General features: G+C 37.3%; 1 protein-coding gene across 1 annotated transcript in view; it reads right to left on the bottom strand.

Annotated features, from left to right (window-relative positions):
• Window positions 1–20058, bottom strand: part of LOC108965435 (homeobox protein caupolican) — a 35471-nt gene extending 15413 nt beyond the window's left edge. Inside the window, exons 1-2 of the mRNA XM_018927855.1 lie at window positions 19043–20058; window positions 3–647 (exon numbers count right to left, since the gene is read on the bottom strand). Of these exons, the coding sequence (XP_018783400.1) occupies window positions 3–647; window positions 19043–19090 (693 nt within the window). The 5' untranslated portion in view covers window positions 19091–20058. The remainder of the gene's footprint in view (window positions 1–2; window positions 648–19042) is intronic.
• Window positions 20059–20313: the final 255 nt, after the last annotated feature.

Raw genomic sequence — 20313 nt, 5'->3', positions numbered from 1 at the left:
ACCAGCGGCGAATAGAACGCCGAACTATCCACGCCAATGCTGGGATAGGGATTTTGCTCGCTTGATGGATAGGGCGTGCCATAAACACCAACACCAACGCCGGCTGTGGCACCAGCGCCGGGCATGCGCGTATAGCCGGAGAGCGCCAAGCGCGCCGAATCGTATTGGCACGAGCAGACCGTCTGCCCGGAGACGGGATCTGTAATAATGGGGCGGCCATTCTCACAGCAGGGCGTAGTGCCGTCATTGATAGTGGCAGCATTGGCGGCGGCGGCGCCTACACCATCAATGCCTATGCCGACATCACCCTCGCTACCGCTGACATCTGCATTTAGGCTCAAACTCAAGCCGATTGCATTGGCGGTGCTGCTATGCAGTATACTGAGACCGGAGGTGCTAGCGCCGCTGTTGTTATTGTTGTTTGTATTATTTGATGTTTGCGAAATTGCACCTGGACTAAGCGGTCCAGTGGTTGTGACACCGCCAGTTGTGGTGGCCGACGAGCCGCCAGATGGACTGAGTGATGCATCATTGCCGCCAGAGAGCGGTGACGGTGCGCTGCCGCTAACCATGCCGATGTTGTTTGCCGACATGCCGTTGGAAATGTTAGCGGCGGCGGCTGCTGACTGTGCAACACCGTTGAGTAACTGTAAGTAGGAAGCAAAGTAAGTAAGGAAATTGAAATTTCATCGAAACTAAATGGCGCATAAAACAATAGGTAAGTGTATTGAAGAAATATGGCAAGAGCAGGTGATTGGTGTGTAACGGCAATGCGAGGCAATAGTGCACACGGCAAACAACCGTTTGTAGCGCCGAACAAAAACCGCTAACAAGACATTCATAGAAGAAGAAGCACGCACTTTCGAGAAAATAAACACACCAGCCACATCAAGCAACAGCATTGGTGCGGTCAACACGAGTCAGCCAAGCAGATTAAGACGATAACTCCGAATGTCAAAATATTTTATTGGCTCGGCGCAATTTGCGATCCGTTCCATCTATTTTCACTTCATTAATTTTCAATTTATCACAGTCAGATTTCAGATACGACAGCAAAATCAACAATGTATATGTGGTACCTACTCGGCTAGTGGTAGGTAGGGTCGTATGAGATGGTCGAGTGAAGTCGTTGGAGCACAACAATAACAGCCGAAAACAAATCATGGGTCTTGCGTACAAGAAAATAAAATAAAATTCGTTGCGGTTGCTGATCCGCAGCGTGCGGCGGTAACGGTGCAACAATCAATAAAGCAATGAAATTAAAAAAAGGCCAAAATGAAATGGACAGTGAGTAAAGCCACAGAAGGGAATAAGCAACCCAAATAGAACCAGAAAACGTTTGGGGCACGATCGCGCGCAAGCAAATATACATACATGCAAATGGCAAATCAACAATGTAGCTGTGACTGGTGGCGCATGCGCACAGGTATGCCGCAGCGGTCGCACTCGATAACCGCAGCGAATCGCAATGTGTCCGCAAGATTGAGGCTACAGGGAAGCTAAAGTCAGCTATGAAGCAGAAAAATAAAACAACAATACCAAAGTCACCTATAAAGCAGAAAAATAAAACAACAACAACTTTAAATAACGCCAGACACAACACAAAAGCATAAAATTGGGAAAATAAATTGAAAAAAAATTAAAAAAAAAATCAACGAAATCTAAATAACGTTCGTTGCCGACTGAGACACACACATACATATGTATTTCGGTTAGGCCATGCTGCACGCCGTGCTGTCACTGCGCGGATTCATTAGCTGCGGCTGTCACATTTTATTAGCCAGCATTTTGATGTCCTCCACGAACGTACGAAAGCCAAAACAAAAAGACTGCGAGGAGGACAGCGCAAGCCACGAACGTGTAAAACGAAAAAAAAACATAGCGTACATAGAAATTGTAGCAACAGCAGAAGAGATTAAGCAACAAACTAAGCAGCCTACAAATTTGGCTGCCAGCAAAAGACGGTTTTATAAAGTTGAAGAAATTGAAGAATAAAAAAATGAAGCCAAGATCAAAACTCAACTGGACACATGCTCCACATAATGACGCCATGTGCACCAAGCAAAAAAATAGAAGAAACAAATAATTGTTTAGTAGAAAACATAAAAAAAAAAATAAAACACAGAAAAATCGAGCAAGTCTAGCGGCTAGCAGCTTACACGAAAACCGTGGACGCGTCAGTGGCGGCAGCAAAGCAAAGTGAACTCGTCGCTTTTTTTCCTCATACTAATACTTTAACCTCGTTTTTTTGATGAAACTACCTTAAAAGAATGTTTCATTGCTTTCCTTTCTTTTTTGGTTGCGAACTCTTTGCCATGGATCTGGCAGACGAGTCAGCAGCGATCCCACAGCACCAGCACTGGCCACATTTTATCAGATGCTAAAGACTCGCGCGCAGCAAAGTAAAGACATTCAAAGTGAAACTAAGGTACGGCTAGGATCGGCTAAATGGCAGCTGATAGTTGATGACAAATTTCGTACGCCATTTGGAATGTGGCAGCATTGAGTGGTCGCAACCATTAAACGGCAGCGACGGCGACGGCGGCAGCGGCGACGACGAACGTCAAGCGGCGCTCAACCAGAGCCGCAGGTCAGCCATGCAAATGAGCGTGGATCGCGTCTAAATATATACACACATAAGCTTGGGTTGAACCGCTAACTTAGTCATTATAGCCACTCCACCAAGTGGAGTCTGCAATAAAATCAACTTGAGGTTTCGCACAACTGTCTTCCCGAATTCTGCTGTGTGCAACCTACACTCACGCTCAGTTAATGTGCTCGCAACTCGCGATCACTGCCAACTGATTGCGAATTATTGTTTTATATGTGAGATGTGGCAAAATATGCAAATTGTCCCATGACAAGTGTTGCTATTTATTTAGGCGCTGCGTAAGTCCGTCTGTTTGTCTGTCTGACTGTCTGCATTGCGTTTCTTTGTTTCATTCATCTGATTGTCGGTTTTATGTTGTTATTGTTATTTAACTGTATAATTTTCACGCATTTAGCAGACATATCAAATTTCTTTATGATTCCTGACGTAGATTATGAATACGTCTTCGGATACATATATGTATGTGTAACATATAGTGTAAACAAAGGCTAGTGAGTATGTTCGTACAACATTTTCTTCAGTGTTTGTGTGAATTAAAGACCAGAAGGGTGTAAACTTATTAACAATGTTTACAATTAGCGAAAGAAATGTCCATATTTTTCAAATCATGTTAAATGACGGCAGACTGTAAGGTCGCTGAAGTGCCTCTTCCCTCGGACGTCCTCAAACGAATGATAATATGAAAACCTTGTACGAGTATTAATATCTACTAAATGAAGAGAGTAATGAAGGCATCGGTTGTCTTATATTGCTGTAGAGAAGCTAGAAAGGATGGGAACTTCTACGAAACCATAATCAAGTCAATAACACCCCACAATGTATTCGTCTGGTAGAGGGTCCTCCAGAAAACTTCATTTACTAAGAACCTTAAACATGTCCAAAGAGTGGCTCACGTCGGCGTCAACGGTGCGTTGCCGACTATGCCAACAATAAAACTTAATGCCATTTTATACTAGGCATCCGCGGACATTGTCGAGTGGTGTATTACGTTGAAGTGTGCTCCAAAGCTGACGGAAGCTGGGTATTTGAAGCGGTGCGAACTTATATACGCCATCATTGTTCAATAAGCAGCCATAAGATAAGCTTATATCTAGCTATTAAAGTTGTATGGAGGATTAAGAGTTGGAAACATTAAATAACTTTCACCTACATCATCCAGCTTTAGCAAGACTGAGATTGAAACGCCTCGACATTCATACCATCTGATATAGCGGAAACTGACTTAAGTCGCCACAACAAATTTCTGATAGGCTAAAAGCGCTTTGTCGATGTGTAAGGATCTCATGATCTATTATATAACAGTTTTGGGTACCACAACGGATCGGTGTTCTAAGTTGTCCAAGTAAGGTCTCTGTTACGATCGAGCTTTATTGTGTCAGTATCTTCTGTTGCTTCAATGGTCAACATTATACTAAGTTTTTTTTTTCCTAGAGATCTCCCTAGCGGACAAGTACTTTGCATTCAATGTCTGTCACTATCAGCCTTTATACTTTTCACATCTAAATGTTAATGCTTTCAGGAGCCACTGTATTCTTTATTGTTGAAAGAACTAGGTCCTTTAGCAGCAAGCTCAGAATATTTATATATTTTTAGTTAGTATAAGCCATAATATTTTCACTAACATATATATCTCCGATTAAGCTAAGAGAAAGGAGGGTGACGGCGCTTTCTCGAAATTCTCATAGATCATTAATGTCAAAATTTCAGCCGATTCAGATTCAAAGGTTTGGTTTGCCCGCATCTCTAAGTAGTTATGTGCGCTGATTTTAGAAAAATTTAAACATTTTAATGTTAGCCTATAATTCGATGCTTATTTTTGGCAGCGAAAATTTCCAATGCATTACAAGAGAGCCTAACACCATGATGTTTTTCTTTCGGTAGCGCATAAAAAAAAACGGCTTCAAAAGCATGACGTGCAGATATTTAAAATCTCATAATGACAGCTCAGATTGAAAGTATGCAAGGTTGTATCTCATAACACAGCATATATTATGTCCAGCATTATATATTCGGTATGAGTATCATGTTACCGTGTACCATGAGACCACTTCACAACAGTGTTCGAAGCTATTGAAACACAATCCCAAGTTCCTTCCAACAGCTTTCAAGAAACCTAGATGCACTGATGCAAATCATCGACCAAGAGACAATCGAAATAGCAAACTTCAGCTAGTGAACCTGCGCCAAAGACAGCCGGAAAGTGAATGGTCACCGTTTTTGGAATAGAACTGCTCTGGTAAATACATACGTATAATGTACGTTGTAAGTAGTCTTTTTTGAAACCTCAACATTCTATAACAGCAAAAAAAATCCTCACAAAAATCCCAAAAAGTGGAAAAATACCGAAAATATATATGAGTAGTTAATGAATTAATTAGAAGCTTAAACCATCGATCATCTCACTACTGTAGAGTAAAGTAAGCAACCATAGGAGAAAAAGTTTTCATATACAGCAATTACTACTGTGTATTTTATATTATAACGCCCCAAAACTGCTCACATGTATTTTCATAATTTTCGTCCAACGTATACCAACATATTATTAGTGCAGAAATTGCAAATTAGCAACATGATAAGCAAACGGTCGCTAAACAAACATTAAGCATAATAACCATAATCATCTAGTAGCAGCAAATCTGCATGCAATTGCAACCAATACGAACGCCCAACGAAAAAAACACTCTTACACATACAAAAACACAAACAAGCGCTCGTAATCTGCATATGCGATTACGCAGCGCCAGCGAAAGAAATTGCCTGACGAGATGGCCTAAAGGCGCAGCTACTGCGCAACACAACCTGCAACACACATACACGCCCAACAGTGTTGCGCATGTAAAGGCCTACGAACACAATGCGTTATTTACGTTTATGGGCAAACACAATTGGGAAGTTGAGAAAGCAAGAAAAAAAAAAGATCAAACAAAACCTTTACCATGGCGAGCGGGTGGCGCATTTGTGGCATGGAGCGCGCAGTAAGGATGGGAGCATGCGATGGGGCATAACATGCAAGATCTATAATAATGGTAATTTGGCGCTATGTCCGAACTGCAGCTCAACACCTTCGGATGACTCCATCCAAGCGAACGAAATGGACACTCAATTGGACAGCCACTATCTAATCACATTCATAATTCGCAGTTATTGGAGGCCATTAAGCGCAGGCGCACACCCACACCAACACACACGCACAACCGCTAACACGCTTGCAGTGAACAGATTAAGGTACAATGGCGCAAATTACAGACGAAAACGTTCTCGCATAATAAAAACATTTTCATGAATGAAATCTAATGAATTCTGAATGAATGTCCACCGCTGGCGGCCACAAGTGCCGCAGACACACAGAAACGCGCACACGAGCAATGTGAATGCGCTGCTATCAAGTGTAGTTGCTGCTTTTTTGCTCGCTGTGACAGATAAAAAAAAGACATAAAAGCTGCACGAAGAAAGGTTGCACAAGCCACTTACAACTGTGTGCGTTGCAGCAAGTCCACCAAGCGGCAAGCAACGCACCACAGCGCCTTCACAACGCCGCAAGTCTGCACCTTGCCTGCATTTCGTAACTCACAACGTCCAGCCGCATGCGATATATGTGTGTATGTATGTGTGGAAGTATGTGTGTCTGACTTCTCTTGACTTGGTCATTGTTGCACGCTTATTATCAGCACGCAAGACAGTTTATTTTTAATGATCCTCCACACTTTGTTCGCAATGAACGTTCGCATTTTAACGAGGCAAGCAGCTACAGCGCTCAAAAACCCTTTTTTCGCTGCCGCCCCACACACACTGAAGGCTCCCTCTCATCGTGCAACCAAAATAAAAATCCTACCAAATGCTCCACATATCGCATTGCTACACACACTGTCCAAGCGCTGTTGTACGTTTTGCTGCACTGCACCAGCCGTGTTCTACTACACCAGTCGTGTTGCAAGGTGTGTTGCCGACCCTTACTGTTGCTCTTATTCCGGTCTCAAAATTTTCCGGAATTTATCGAGAAATTTCTGTAGATAGGATATGAGCAGACACTTAGAGATAGTTAAGCGCTGCGCACACTGTACACACTTCCTTTGTGTGCAGTTGTCTACAGTGGTCTTCATGCTCCTTGTGGCACCGTAACACCACCGCACAATCTGTGCATAGATTTATAAATTATTGTCGGTATGCTCATCTCGAGGTGTTGGCAGAGTTTTGCACAATTTAGGAGCGTTTAATTTTTATTGCTTGGACTTTGATTGCCAACACTGCAGTACCACAATATCAATTAAATGAAAAGGTATGGACTTTATTTGAGTGCAAAATTGTACAATTGGCGTCGATTGCTGTATTTACAGATATCCGCACCGCAGGCAGGATAAGGCTGATAAGGTTGGCTATTTTGATTTAAATAAATAAATTTTAATAGTTTTTTCCACAATACAATATGAGTAAAGATTTTTAATAGAAAAGGGCAGTAATTTCATTAAAAACATTTTGGATGATGCCATGCAATGGATGATGATAAGTGTTCATTTCGCTCGATTGGATGAAGTCATCCGAAGGTGTTGAGCTGCAACGTGTCACAGTTGCAGGGAGAAATATGAGATGGAAACATCGCGACACTTTTTCCTTCACTGTCCAACTTTGGCCAGATTGAGATTGAAGAATCTCGGTTGCCATAACTCCCTCGAACCCGGCGAATAGGCTAGAGTAGATATCAACTCAATGAATTGGTTTATGATCCATACCTAGGAGTTCTGGACATCGAGCTCAAGTTCGTGTATGGAAATCTTTTCTAATTGCAAAGTATCTTGGAAACTGACCGCTGAAAATTACGAAATTGTGATTTTGTAATTATTTAAATGTTAATGGCCAGTTTAAGCCAAAACAAAAACTTTTCCAAATGAATAGAAAACAAAAATCAAATTCGTGCAAGCATCGCTGACCGAGGCTGTTCTGTGCAACGCTTTAAGCTTCAATGCTGTCATGGAATGTCTTACTGCTGTTTCTGGTTTTAGTTTCTGTTCTGCTCATTATTTTTGCCTGATTTTTGGCAAATTAACGAAACGTAACAGCGGCGCACTTTCTATTGCACGTTCGAACATTTCCTGGTTTCCTTACTAATTTTTTATTGTATTTATTCTCATGCGCATATTCATCACTTTTTCAATTGTTCTGCTGAATTCGCAGTTATTGCTGCTGTTGTTGTTGTTGTCATAAACTAAAGCGAGCATTTGCGATTTGCGTGTCGCCCCATTTTGTTTCGACTTGTTTTAGTCACGTCTGACTTGGCATTATCTCTTTTTGATTTTTTCTCGTCGTTTGGTTTCTTCTCCACAATTTCTGTTTGCTTCTATGTTTGTATGGTGTTGTTGCATATTTTTATTTTTTCTTTCATGCCCCACCTTCTTTACACAGCAATCCGTGCTTCAATTGCAATAATTTGCTGTTTTAATATTTGCACATTATTACCTTTTATGGGCGCTACTTTGATCTTCTTTTCGCTGCACATCTTCGGCCAGCTGGTTGATGATTTTTCGTCGAAAAGTTGGAGAACAATGCTCGTCATACTCACACCACCGTTCGGGGCTCGCACGCGCATATCCGCTTGATTGGCAAATATGTTAAGTGAGGAATGGAGTGGGGATGACCCACTAGCAAGAGGTGTACCCATCTGTTTGTATATGTACTTTTATTTAAGTAATTGTACATACATATGTACCATATGTACCGAATGTACCATATGTATGTCAGTGCGTGAGGTCTAATAGTTAAACAGACAAGCTTTTGATCTCTTTCTTTATTTATTATTATTATTATTTTTTTTTTGGTTTGCGTTTATGGTTTGCAGAGCATGCAGTTACAATTTCCGTTTCACTTCCGCTTTCCGCTTCGCTGTGAGCGATTTCTATGTTAGCTTAGATAGCGCCATGGAGCCTTTCGAGCGTGCTTTTCATTGATCTGACCTTATGTATAAGTGGATTAGAAAAATTTAGACTCGAAAGTATTGTTTGCCACATGTTGGTTTTCGACAAATGTGTTGGATTTGCTAAGAAAATTGATTTAGAGGAAGAACAACTTTAAAAGGTCGTAAATAACCATAGTGTAGCGACTGGTAGTACGGGAGGATTTTTTTAGCGCCGTTGGAGATCTCTTATAATTCAAAAGATAATTTAATTTTTTATTTAATTTCACTGTGTAATCTTGAAACACGTATAAAAACATATACCCTGAAAATCTATAACAATATGCGTATATGAAAGTTAAGAAAAGAATTCCCAAAAGTCATATTAATCTAAATGGCTTACTAACAATAAAAAACGTTATCTTCGTTTGCATTGAAACTCTTTACATAAGCTGTATCTGTACATACAAGAACTTGATCATGTTTCATACAAGAACTTGATTTTGATCGTGGTGTTTATATGGCAGCTATTCACTATAATGAACCGATTTGACCAATTTCCGCAGAGATTGTTTTCACAAAACGCTGGCCTCGAGCAATAATCCGCGCCAAATTCTATTAAGATATCTTTTGAAATAAAGAAATCTCCGTACTACGATGGATTTTTGATCAGCCAGTTTATATGACAAATATATACTATAATTGTCTAACATCGGCGTTTTTGACAAATTCGCAACTTCTTGGAGAGAATATGACGTATGCAAAATTTCAGATCGATATCTCAAACACTAAGGAACTAATTATACGTGAAGAGAGAGACGGGCGAACAAACGCATTGAAGGACATAGATATAGATATCGATATAGATATAGATATAGATATAAATATAGATATAGATATAGATATAGATATAGATATAGATATAGATATAGATATAGATATAGATATAGATATAGATATAGATATAGATATATTATAGGGTCTCCTATGCTTCCTTCGTGACAAACTTAATGTATCTCGTTCAGGGTAAAAAACTGCCCGAAGTTAAATAGGAAAAGTTCTAAAATCTCCGGATAATAAATTACCATTTTCATTGATTCAAATCTTTGCAGCGGCTAAGATATCACAGAACAGTATACGGTAACTCACTTCATATGTTATTTTCACAAAACGCTTAGTAACCCGTTATCCGAAAAGCCGCAACCCAAAAACCCGCTTCCCAAAAAAATAAAAAATAAATAAAAAGATTTCGCAGATTTTTTTCAATTTGATTCAAGAAATGTGCACAAGATTGAATGTGCAAAAGAAGAAAGTAGAAGAAAACAATTAATGAGGACACAAAAACATTAATACACCCCCTTATTGGTCTTCTCGAGTCGCCGCCGTCAATTTACGGTTATTAATTTTATGATTTATGTATTTTATACACATACAGTTGAATTTGCGCAATCTTCGAGCGCGTTTTTATTGCATATAAATTTGCTGGTCAACGCCAATGCAACAACTACAAAGAGCGCGGCCAAGCGCCAATGCCGTTATTGTTGCCGAAAAATTAAAAGCATGGAATAGCACAACCGCAAGGTAAAAAGGCTTAACTAATGCTTGCAAGTTTTTATTTTGGCGATAGCTAACTGGCAAAAACAACAACAACAGAGACTAAGAATAAAACGCATAACAGTAGCTGTGGTCAAAATGCGAAGGTGAACCGTTGAACTACTTTGAAAAACCACATTTGGCCAACAGACAGAACAACAACAACAACTTACAAAAATACATATTTACAATATGTGTTTATGTGCGGGTTTGTTTTTGCACAAAAAAAAGTCGAGTGGCGCTGCTTTGGCTACCGGCGTTGCTGTTTGCTCGCTCACTGTCTGCTGCGCCTGCAACTGGTAATGAAGTTCGCCTCCGCAAAGCGAGCCACTCACTTAAATATTCACACAATGAGTTGAAAAGTTGGCCGAAAAAAAATTGTTTGCAAAGTAGCAGGCATAATGATTGCGCTCAGCAGCGACTGCTGCAGAATGACAATAATTGCGTGAGTTGTTGTTGTTGCTGGTGTTGTTGCTGCTGTCTGCTTAACAGAAGTTTTTGCATTGTTTCAAATGCTACGCAGCCGCCATACACACATCCATACATACATAATATGTATGTGTTTTTATGTTTACACATGTATGCATGCTGTCTCTTATACACATCTAGATGTGTATAAGAGACAGGAGTTGTTGTTGTTGCTGGTGTTGTTGCTGCTGTCTGCTTAACAGAAGTTTTTGCATTGTTTCAAATGCTACGCAGCCGCCATACACACATCCATACATACATAATATGTATGTGTTTTTATGTTTACACATGTATGCATGTGTGTGCGCGTGCTTGTGTGTCGCTTAGTTGCTATTGTGTTTTCAACGCGCATACGCACATTAAAAATTCATAAATCAATTATGGAATGTGGAACTGAAAAATTTCTGTTATGCCTTTTGCCGTCTAGCCCTGTGTGCCAAGGCTTGTATATATGTGTGTGTGTACATTTGTCCTTACTGCAGCTTCTGTGCTTATTTTGTGCTATTTTTTNTTGTAACACCCAGAAGGAAGCGTCGGAGACTCTATAAAGTATATATCTAAATGATCAGTATGTTGAGCTGAGTCGTTTTAGCCATGTCCGTCTGTCTGTCCATCTGTTCGTTTCCCTTCACTAGTCCCTCAGTTTATAAGATATCGTTTTGAGATTTTGCAAACGTCATTTTCTCTTCAAGAAGCTGCTCATTTGTCGGAACTGCCGATATCGGATCATTATAGCATATAGCTGCCATACAAACTGAACGATCGGAGTCAAGTTCTTGTATGGAAAACTTTCACATTTGACAAGATATATTCACTAAAGTTGGCACCAGTTATTTTCTATGGCAACAATGAAATCTCAGAACAAATTGTTCAGATCGGTTAACTATAACATATAGTTGCTATACAAACTGAATGATCGGCACTAAATGTTAGCATGGGAAACTTCCTCATTTGACAAGATATATTCACGAAATTTGGCAAGGATTACTGCTTAAGGCAACAATAGAATCTCCAAAAAAATTGTTCAGAACGAATTACTATAGCATATAGCTTTCATATAAACTGAACACAAAGTTACTAAGCCAAATGCACTTGTGAAGGGTATTTAGCTTCGGTGCAACCGAAGTTAACGTTTTTTCTTGTTTTTTTTTTTTTTTTTGTGCATGCCGTCTGCTTTGTTTTTTGCGCCTGCCACACACATTCGCTCATTCATTCATGCAATCAATGTGCATTTTTGCAACGCATTGTCTTCGGCATTCGGTTGCGGATAATAAGGACACCTCATAAAAATTCATATACACTGATACAGAGACACGTATGCGTGCAAGTATGTGTAGACATGCATTTATGAATAAATATTGATGAATATCCAACGCTAGAAGCAGTTACATATATCGAAGTTAGTTAGGGAACTAGTTCGATTGCGTCCATAATTGGAATGGTTCTAAAAAATATTTTCTATAAAAATTGAAAGCTTAAGTCTACACATTTAAACATTACGCATCCTGCTTTTTATGTTCAAAAGTGGAAGAGTTGTTTTTAGAGAACTTAAAATCGAAGGACTTTTTTTTGATTTATTTTTATTGAATGTAATTGGTCGGAAAATATTTCAAAAATTTTATTTAGTGCGTAGGTTCACGTATATCATTAACAAGTGGTTATTTGGAAAGCTTCAAGTCACTAAGTAGCGCAAAGCCTTAGCAAAAATGTACTGTAGTGTTGTTACAAGTCGATGATAAAATGTTTAAAATGTCTACATATACTTTATTTATTATATACTCGTATAATATACTTAATATTACGTAAATTCTTGCGTGCACATACAACAGTACGTATATAGAGCGTGTATACATATTATTAGCGGGAATGTTCTATTTAACTTCTTTGCTTTCATTGTGAATTTTTTGATTTATCGCAATATGTGCAAATATGTCGTAAGAGTAGTACTCATTTTTGTTTATACCAATAAAGAAGATGAAGAAGATGGACTCTTCTTATAGCATTTAAAAGAAATCTTAACAACATTTTTATTTTCGAAAATTATATAAAAATTATTATATAAAAATTTATAAAGTCAAAATTTGGCATATTACATCAATCATCGATACAATCACTGAAACATTTGTGCAGATCCGACAACTATATGCTTTATATAGCTGCCATATACACTGACCAATTAATTGTATGGAAAATTTGAATTTTGGCAAAGCATGTTCATGGAATTTTATATACTCGTATGTAGATTATTATTCAAACTATCAACATCCAAACAGATTGTTCAGATCGGAATCATCAAAATCAAGTTAAAGACCTGTCAAGGATATCGACAATAACTTTTTTTTGTTTTTTTTTCCTTTTTTTTTTTTTTTTTTTTTTTTTTTTTTTTTTTTTTTTTTTTTTTTTTTATTTTTTTTTTTTTTTTTGTTTAGTAAAGAGTTAAAAAAAAAAATTTAAAAACTATAGGACATGGTATTTGCTCCAAAGATGGGGCTACTCTCTTGAAAGAAAACTACTCTTAAGCTATAACCTTAATGGTAATAAACTGAGCAGAAAAATCAACAATAATCAGAGGCGGATCCACGGTTACACAATTAAAATAATGTTTAAAAAATCGGTATTTTGATATATGCTAACAAAAAAATCGATATTTTTCAGTAATCGATATTATTTTTAAACAGACACCAATTATAAAGATGTTTTTATTTCTTTACCTTAACCACATAACGACATTTGGAACAATGCTTGTTTTGTTTCCTGATAAAGATAACTTGGCGCATTCTACGTTGAGATCTTAAATTGAAAAAGTACAAAATGCTGCAGCAGCTCGATCTTCCCAAGCGACATCGCATCGCTTGTTAAATGACCCCTTTGAAAAGTTTCAAGAAGATTCGACATTTTCGAGCCATTTCATCTAGAAAAACCCACAGTTTGGTGTGGTCTGTGGGCCGTTGAAAACATCGGTCCATATTTCTTCAGATATGATTCCGATAAGAACGTAACCTTCAATGGTGACCTTTATAGCGCTATGATAACCGATTATTTGATGCCGGAGATTGAAGCTCGTGATCTTGACGAATTTGATTTCTCCAAGCAACGCCGCATCTGACACATCACACCAAGCATTGAATTTATTGAGAGAACAATTTGGTGAGCAGATAATTTCATGTTTAAGGCCGATCGATTGGTTACCAAAATTTAGATAGATTTTTTTGTTTTTTGAGGATATGGCTCGATTCAGGCTTTGGAGCAAATCATCACGTATACCATCTGTTCTTTTGAATTATAATAAACAGTTGCCATTAAATTTGAAGTTTCTGTACTTTTTCTTTCAAAACAAGTTCTTTTAAAAAAAAGTAGGGATTCTCGATATGAATCACTCTTTAAAACCAAATTGTTTTTTTTTTTTTTTTTGTAGAATTTTTTGGTATTTGCAAAATTTTTAATTATTTAATCAAATTTTCATTAAAACTCAATAACATGACATTACATAATAAACAGCAGTTTGATGATACTGGAAATTAATTCAGTAATTTAGTTATTTCATAATAATATAATTTTACATAATTTCAACTCATTTTAGCCACAAGCATCATTACTACAAGGAAATGTGCTACTTTTGCTATAAAGTGTTAACACAACTGCATACATATATATCATATACATATGTATATAAATATGTATATAAATATATATGTATATAAATATGTATATAAATATATATGTATATAAATATATATGTATATACACGTACATAAATGTATTTGTATATTATTACCCCACATATATTTCTATATACATATATCAATATTTGCAAGTAAGTTGATTATGTACCTAAAAAGCTTATACAGTTCGAACTAAATTTCCTCAGCGAGCTCCTTCAATGTGTCTTCAATGGTCTGTAATTATAATTGCCGATAATCTTCAGCATACATGCATTACTTTAATTATAATAATTTAAGACAAGTTTGCTTATTATAATAAATGGGTAGCCATTCCGACCAATTTATTACGAATATAGTTGCATAAGTTTTTATGTGTGTGTGTGCGTGTGTGCAAATACGCTTTGAATGTTTAAACGCATTGCGGTAGCGTTAAGATCCTGCGTAAGGAGCAAATTTGCAAACAAAACAACATACCAGTAAGTAAACTGCGGCACACACACATCCATGCACATACACATGCTTGTGATGGCGCTTTGAGTGCAGTGTAAATTATCTTCAAATAAGCAGCAATGGAAGTCGCCATGCGAGGGCAGCTCCGCGTGAGTGGAGTGCAAGGCAGATGGGATGCATTATTTAGATATATATATACGATATATATATAACCAATATACATATATATATCATTTAAGCATTAAGCTTATATATGTAAATATACATAAATTTCTGTTTGTATGTAAATATATGTACATACATATATGTAATGCTGCCACCGTCGTGTAATTACCGATATGCAAGTTGCAAATAAAGCTGCATGCCCTACTCCTAGACCTATACACAACACCTATACATTCGCCATTGCTATGCTGGCTATCGTTGTTGTTGTTGTGGCGTTGTCCTAAATTGTTGCAAACATTTCCTTGCATAATTTGCTGAATTAACGCGCGACCAACGCTCGCCAAACGCCAGCACAGTCCACCGGGCACATACAACCTGCCCTGTGGCCAATAGTTGCATAGCCATTGCCCGCCTCTCCTGGAGCCCACGGTCTGACACTGTCTTCCATGGCGCAGCAATTTTCTTCTTTTGAATATTCATGCCTGTGGCGCTTTTGTGATTTAAACTTCTACTTTTCCACAAGCTGCACACACATACACACGCTGTCTTTGCATAAAAGAATCGTAGTTTTCTTGTTCTATCCGCTTTATAAGCTTTTGCTCTAATTATCGAACGTTTTTAAAATTATAATAAAATTATTTTGAGTGTTGTGTGGCGCGTTATGCTTGGGTATTTAGCCACACACATACATACGGAGGAGGCACAGTGGTGGCAGCAACCGAAATTAGCGTTGATTTAAAATTGAATCACGTTTCATGAGCGTTGGTCGGGTTCGTCACGCTGCGCCGCAAGGAGTCAAGTGCTGTGCGAGGCAGCGGAGGTTAAGTTGTGCTCTTGTCTGCTTAGAACATTAAGCTAATTATGGGTTTCAACACGTTTTTAGTGCGAAATAATTTTGTGCGGCATTTGCGTATGAGTCAGGGGTTTGAATGGTGAAAAGCAGTGAAAAGAGGATAAATCAACGTATGAGTGCATGTATTCGACTTGGTAGAATTAGAGTTTTAGAATAAAAACTAGAAAATCATTGCTTTACACTTAAAAGCAAGAGTCTTCATTAAGGCAATGAGTTAATGTTATAACAAAAAATTTGCGTTTTGCGTTCAATATAAGGGTTTTACTCTTTTACAAATTTACAATTATTTAAAGGACCATGGAAAACAAAAGCATTTTCACTGCTATTAAATAAAATATATGTATAAAATTTATTAAAATAGCAAAAATTAAACACATATTTATTTACGTATTGAAAGCTTTTGGTGATTCTTTTAAATTAATAAAAATTAATGTTTGTTTGTTAGTGAGGCTAAGGGTGAACCAAGCTTGATGAAATTTTCAGGGGTTATTCGTTATGGATCTCGGAAGGTTTAGAAAACAAAAAATTATACTTTTTCTGAGCAAAATTCGGAAAATTAAAAAATCTCAAAAAGTGAGTTTTTTCCATATTTTTTTTTCGTCTTATTTTTTAAATTGTTTATTTAAATCTATCTCTCTTTTTTCAAATTTATCAATACAAAAAAATCGAAAAAAGTCGAAATACTATAAAAAAGATATTTTTCCATACAAAACTTCTTTCTTTCAATTTTTTTTTCCAACTGCTTTGCAAATTATTTGATTCGTTCAATTTCGATCGATTGCTTTCTTTTTTTCGGCTATTCAAAAGGTAAATTATTGAAAATTTTTCAGTGAAAACTTGATGTGCATTTCAAACAAAATGATAAATTTCAGATTGAAAATTGTTACGATGCTACGAAGACAATCACTTGTATATAAAAATAAAGAAATTTTTTTTTCGAAAAAATTTTCAGGGGATATATTTTTTTTCGAAAAAAATATTAACACATTTGTCACATTAATGTTGTCGCCTTCAAAATAGTGATCATTTGATATTATGCTCTTTTACCAGTCCTTTATTCAATTGTCGAAATACTGCTCAAACTCGATTTTCGGGATAGCCTTTAACCTTTTCAATGATTTTCAGCTATCCTGTAAAACTACGAATTTGCAAGACTCTCTTCATTTTTGGAAAAAAGAAAAATTTACTCATCTGGCGAATACGGAATCTGGGGCATACTTACAGTATTGCTTCGGAGAAGAATTCGCGAATAAATTATTTTAACCATTTCTTTCTTTCAAGAAACGAAAGATAGAAAAGCTCATAAAAACATGTCCTTAGCGGAGAAGTAAGCAAGGATTAAAGCTGATCATTGCGTCGTATCATATATTAACATAAAAAAAAAATTGACAATTGGACTCTCCAAACCCGCAAATTTTTAGTTATAAAATTCTATGAACATTCGCCGTATATCGATTTCTCATACACATTTGCTGTGAAATAATCGGAGCTATTTGATCTTTCAAAAATAATTCAACTCGTAAGCCACTCTGAACAGACCCCAAAAAAAAAAAAATTATTTCAGAACTGTTTAGCTCTTAAAGTTTGCAAGATTTGCCTCTACGAAATAATTTCTACAAAAGCAAACTTAAAAAAAAGTCCCTTATTTTTGTTACGAAAAACTGAAGTTTGTTATGTAAGGATCAGACCCAAAATCGTATCTACCTGCAGTCTTAAAGAACATTATAGTCAGAGATCTTACTGGCATCGTTGGAATATCTAAAAGATCAATAAAAAGAGATCAAAAGTTTAATTTGAAAGATAATTTGGGCCTAAGAAGAGTGAAAGTACGATTGGTTACAAAATCACTCAATATTTTTCGAAAAACAACGTCGCGTTAACGTCTGTGAAACAATGATTTCCGACTACTAAGATGTCATAAAACGTATTATTACTGACGATTAGTCTTGGATGTATGTTAACGAGCCAGAAACAAACGATTAATAGGCCGAATATCGTGGCAAAGTTGCGCCGAAGCCGAAAAAACAAGTAAAAGCACGTCAAAAATCAATGTCATGTTGACAGCTTTTTTCGAATATCGTGATGTGGTGCACTTCCAATGGCCACACTGTCAACAAAGAATACTATTTGAGGGCTTTGTGTCGCTTGCGTGATGCTATTGGTGAAAAGAGGTCGGAATTATGGACCGACAATTTTTGGTTTTTGTACCACGATAATGCAACGTCACATACTGCAGTGATCGTTTGTGAGTTTTCGTCAAATTTTCAACCAATATCGAGACGCAAGCACCGTATGACTCCTAGCTATTCAACAAGATCAAACGTTCGCTCCGGGAAAACCGTTTTGAGTCAATTGAAGACATTGAACTTGAAGCGCAATCCGCATTGAAGGCTATTTCAGAAATTCACTGAAACAGCCGGTTAGGGGATTGGAAAAAACCTTGTCACAAGTGTATTCTGCAGCATTGATTTAGAAGTATAAATTAAGAATTTTAAATTTATGAAGAAGCACTTACTATTTTGTGCTTATAGCACTATATCGTAAAATGGTAGTTTTCCATACATTAACTTAATTTTGATCAGTTAATTTGTGCGATAAGCAACTTCTTGAGAAGAAAAGCAAGTTCACAAAATTTCAGTTCAATATCTCAAAAACAGACAGACGGGCAGGTCCAAATTAAGTCAGCATCAAGCAGATTATTTATATTATATTTTTTAGATAGACGCACTAAAAGTTTTTCGTGCTAAAGCCGAATAACCAGCTTCTTAACACTACAAAAATTCGTTCCCAGAACAGACGGGCCTATATAAACTTAGCGGACCCGTATTTTATTCCAGCCAAAGACTGTTAACTCGGCAGCAATATTTCAGGAAAGTTTTCTGAAGCTACAATAACAACAACAACAACACTACGAAAATGTATTTTTCAATACTCTACCAATTTAGTATAGTTTTAAGTAACCTACATAAATCGTACTTCAAGAAAAAAAAATTTATTTCCCGGAATAGCCTAAACCCTCAATTAGCGTGATAATGAGTGATAATCTGAGCATAACTTTTGTCATTATCATTCGAAAGGACCACACTAAATTAAGCATTTAATGAGACGCCTTTATATATTGCGACAAATACATTTTCATTCAAAAAAAAAAAAAAAGTGTCTTAATTCGACTTTAATTGATTTCAAATTCGAATAGTAGAAAACATTGTGTAATAGGAACAATTATTTATTTTCTTAGCAATATTTTCTTAAATAATAAGCTTTAAATTAATTTGTGAGAATAAATAAATAATTAATTCAAAAGTGTTAATTTTACGTTGAATTCGCCTGTAAGCTATAAGAAAATCTTCGCTCACCTGATTTGCCGACGGGTAATTATAACCAAACTGCGTGTAGGCGGCCATTTCTTAACACTTTTCACACACACTTGTGTTGTTTTTGTAGTAGTCTCACTTTGTTATTACCCCTTAAAGCAGCTTTTATTTTGCACACACTGTTAGCAAAGCTATAAGCTAGCTATAGGGCACTCTTTTGATCGTTTCACTGTTAATAACAGCAACGACAATTGTCTGTGGCAACAGTGGTTGGACGAAATGTACGCAAAAAATAAAATCAACTAGCCACAGGACATTCACGAGCTATCGCACACACATTTAAATGTGTCCCAAGCGGCAAGGATACGCGCACGTTGGATGCTGCCTAGTGGTGCAAGCATACAATCACAGCCGCGTTTGTGGCCTGAACGCGCCCACCGGATGTTTGGCGCTGACGTTGACGCCGCTGCGCTGCTTTTGCGTATAAAAGCACTTTTTCGTGCGGCACAGGATGCTAGCTTCAACTCGTGCACACCCGCACACACACCGTGCTTGTTGTTGCTGCCTTATATGGCTAGTCAATATAGTCGCTTGGTGTGGCTGGAAATTGGTAAAACAAATTGTCAAGCATTTGTGTTAATGTCAGCGGGAAATGTTTTCAGGCTACACTCTTTGGCGACTTTTTCGCAACGATTTTTTATTTACATATTTCGCTATTATTACATGCCCATACATACATGCATACATATGTACGTATAAGCTTTGTATGTTTGTTTGCTCCGCAACTTATTTCCTTTTCCGCTGTGGACGCTTATTTCGAGTTTCGTGCTTTACAAATATTTTCTTCTTCTTATTTTGGAGTATTTGGTTCACACGCTTTGTGGGTGTTGCGTGCAATGTATATATGTAGGTGTATGTGTGCTGTGCCGCTGTGGGTGTAGCGCTGATTTTAAGGGATTTGTTTGCTCTGCTGCCCTCGCCTTTATTGTTATAGCTTTATTGTTGTTGTTGCTGTTGGCTTTTCTTTGCTGTTTGCCGTTGTTGTTGTTGCATATCCTTTTTGACGGTTTTATGATTATTTGTTTACTGATTTGTTTTTGTTTTCTTCGTTTTTTACTTGGCGTTTGTTCGTCAGTGGCTCACGCGTATACAGCGGGTCCCTAGTGTTGTTGTTTTTGTTTTTATTGCAGTTGTTGCTTGTATTTAAGCTGTCGCATAAATGTAAAACATGCCGTAATAAACGTTTTACGCGCTTGGCAAATGCTTAGCGGCATATGTTTGTGCGTGTCAATGAAATCGTTGGAGTATTCGTG

The sequence above is a fragment of the Bactrocera latifrons genome, unplaced genomic scaffold, assembly GCF_001853355.1.
Source record: "Bactrocera latifrons isolate USDA-ARS-PBARC rearing strain unplaced genomic scaffold, ASM185335v1 scaffold_1, whole genome shotgun sequence".
Lineage (NCBI taxonomy): Eukaryota > Metazoa > Arthropoda > Insecta > Diptera > Tephritidae > Bactrocera > Bactrocera latifrons.
The sequence above is the reverse complement of the archived record's forward strand: the minus strand, read 5'-3'. Positions and strand labels throughout refer to the sequence as shown.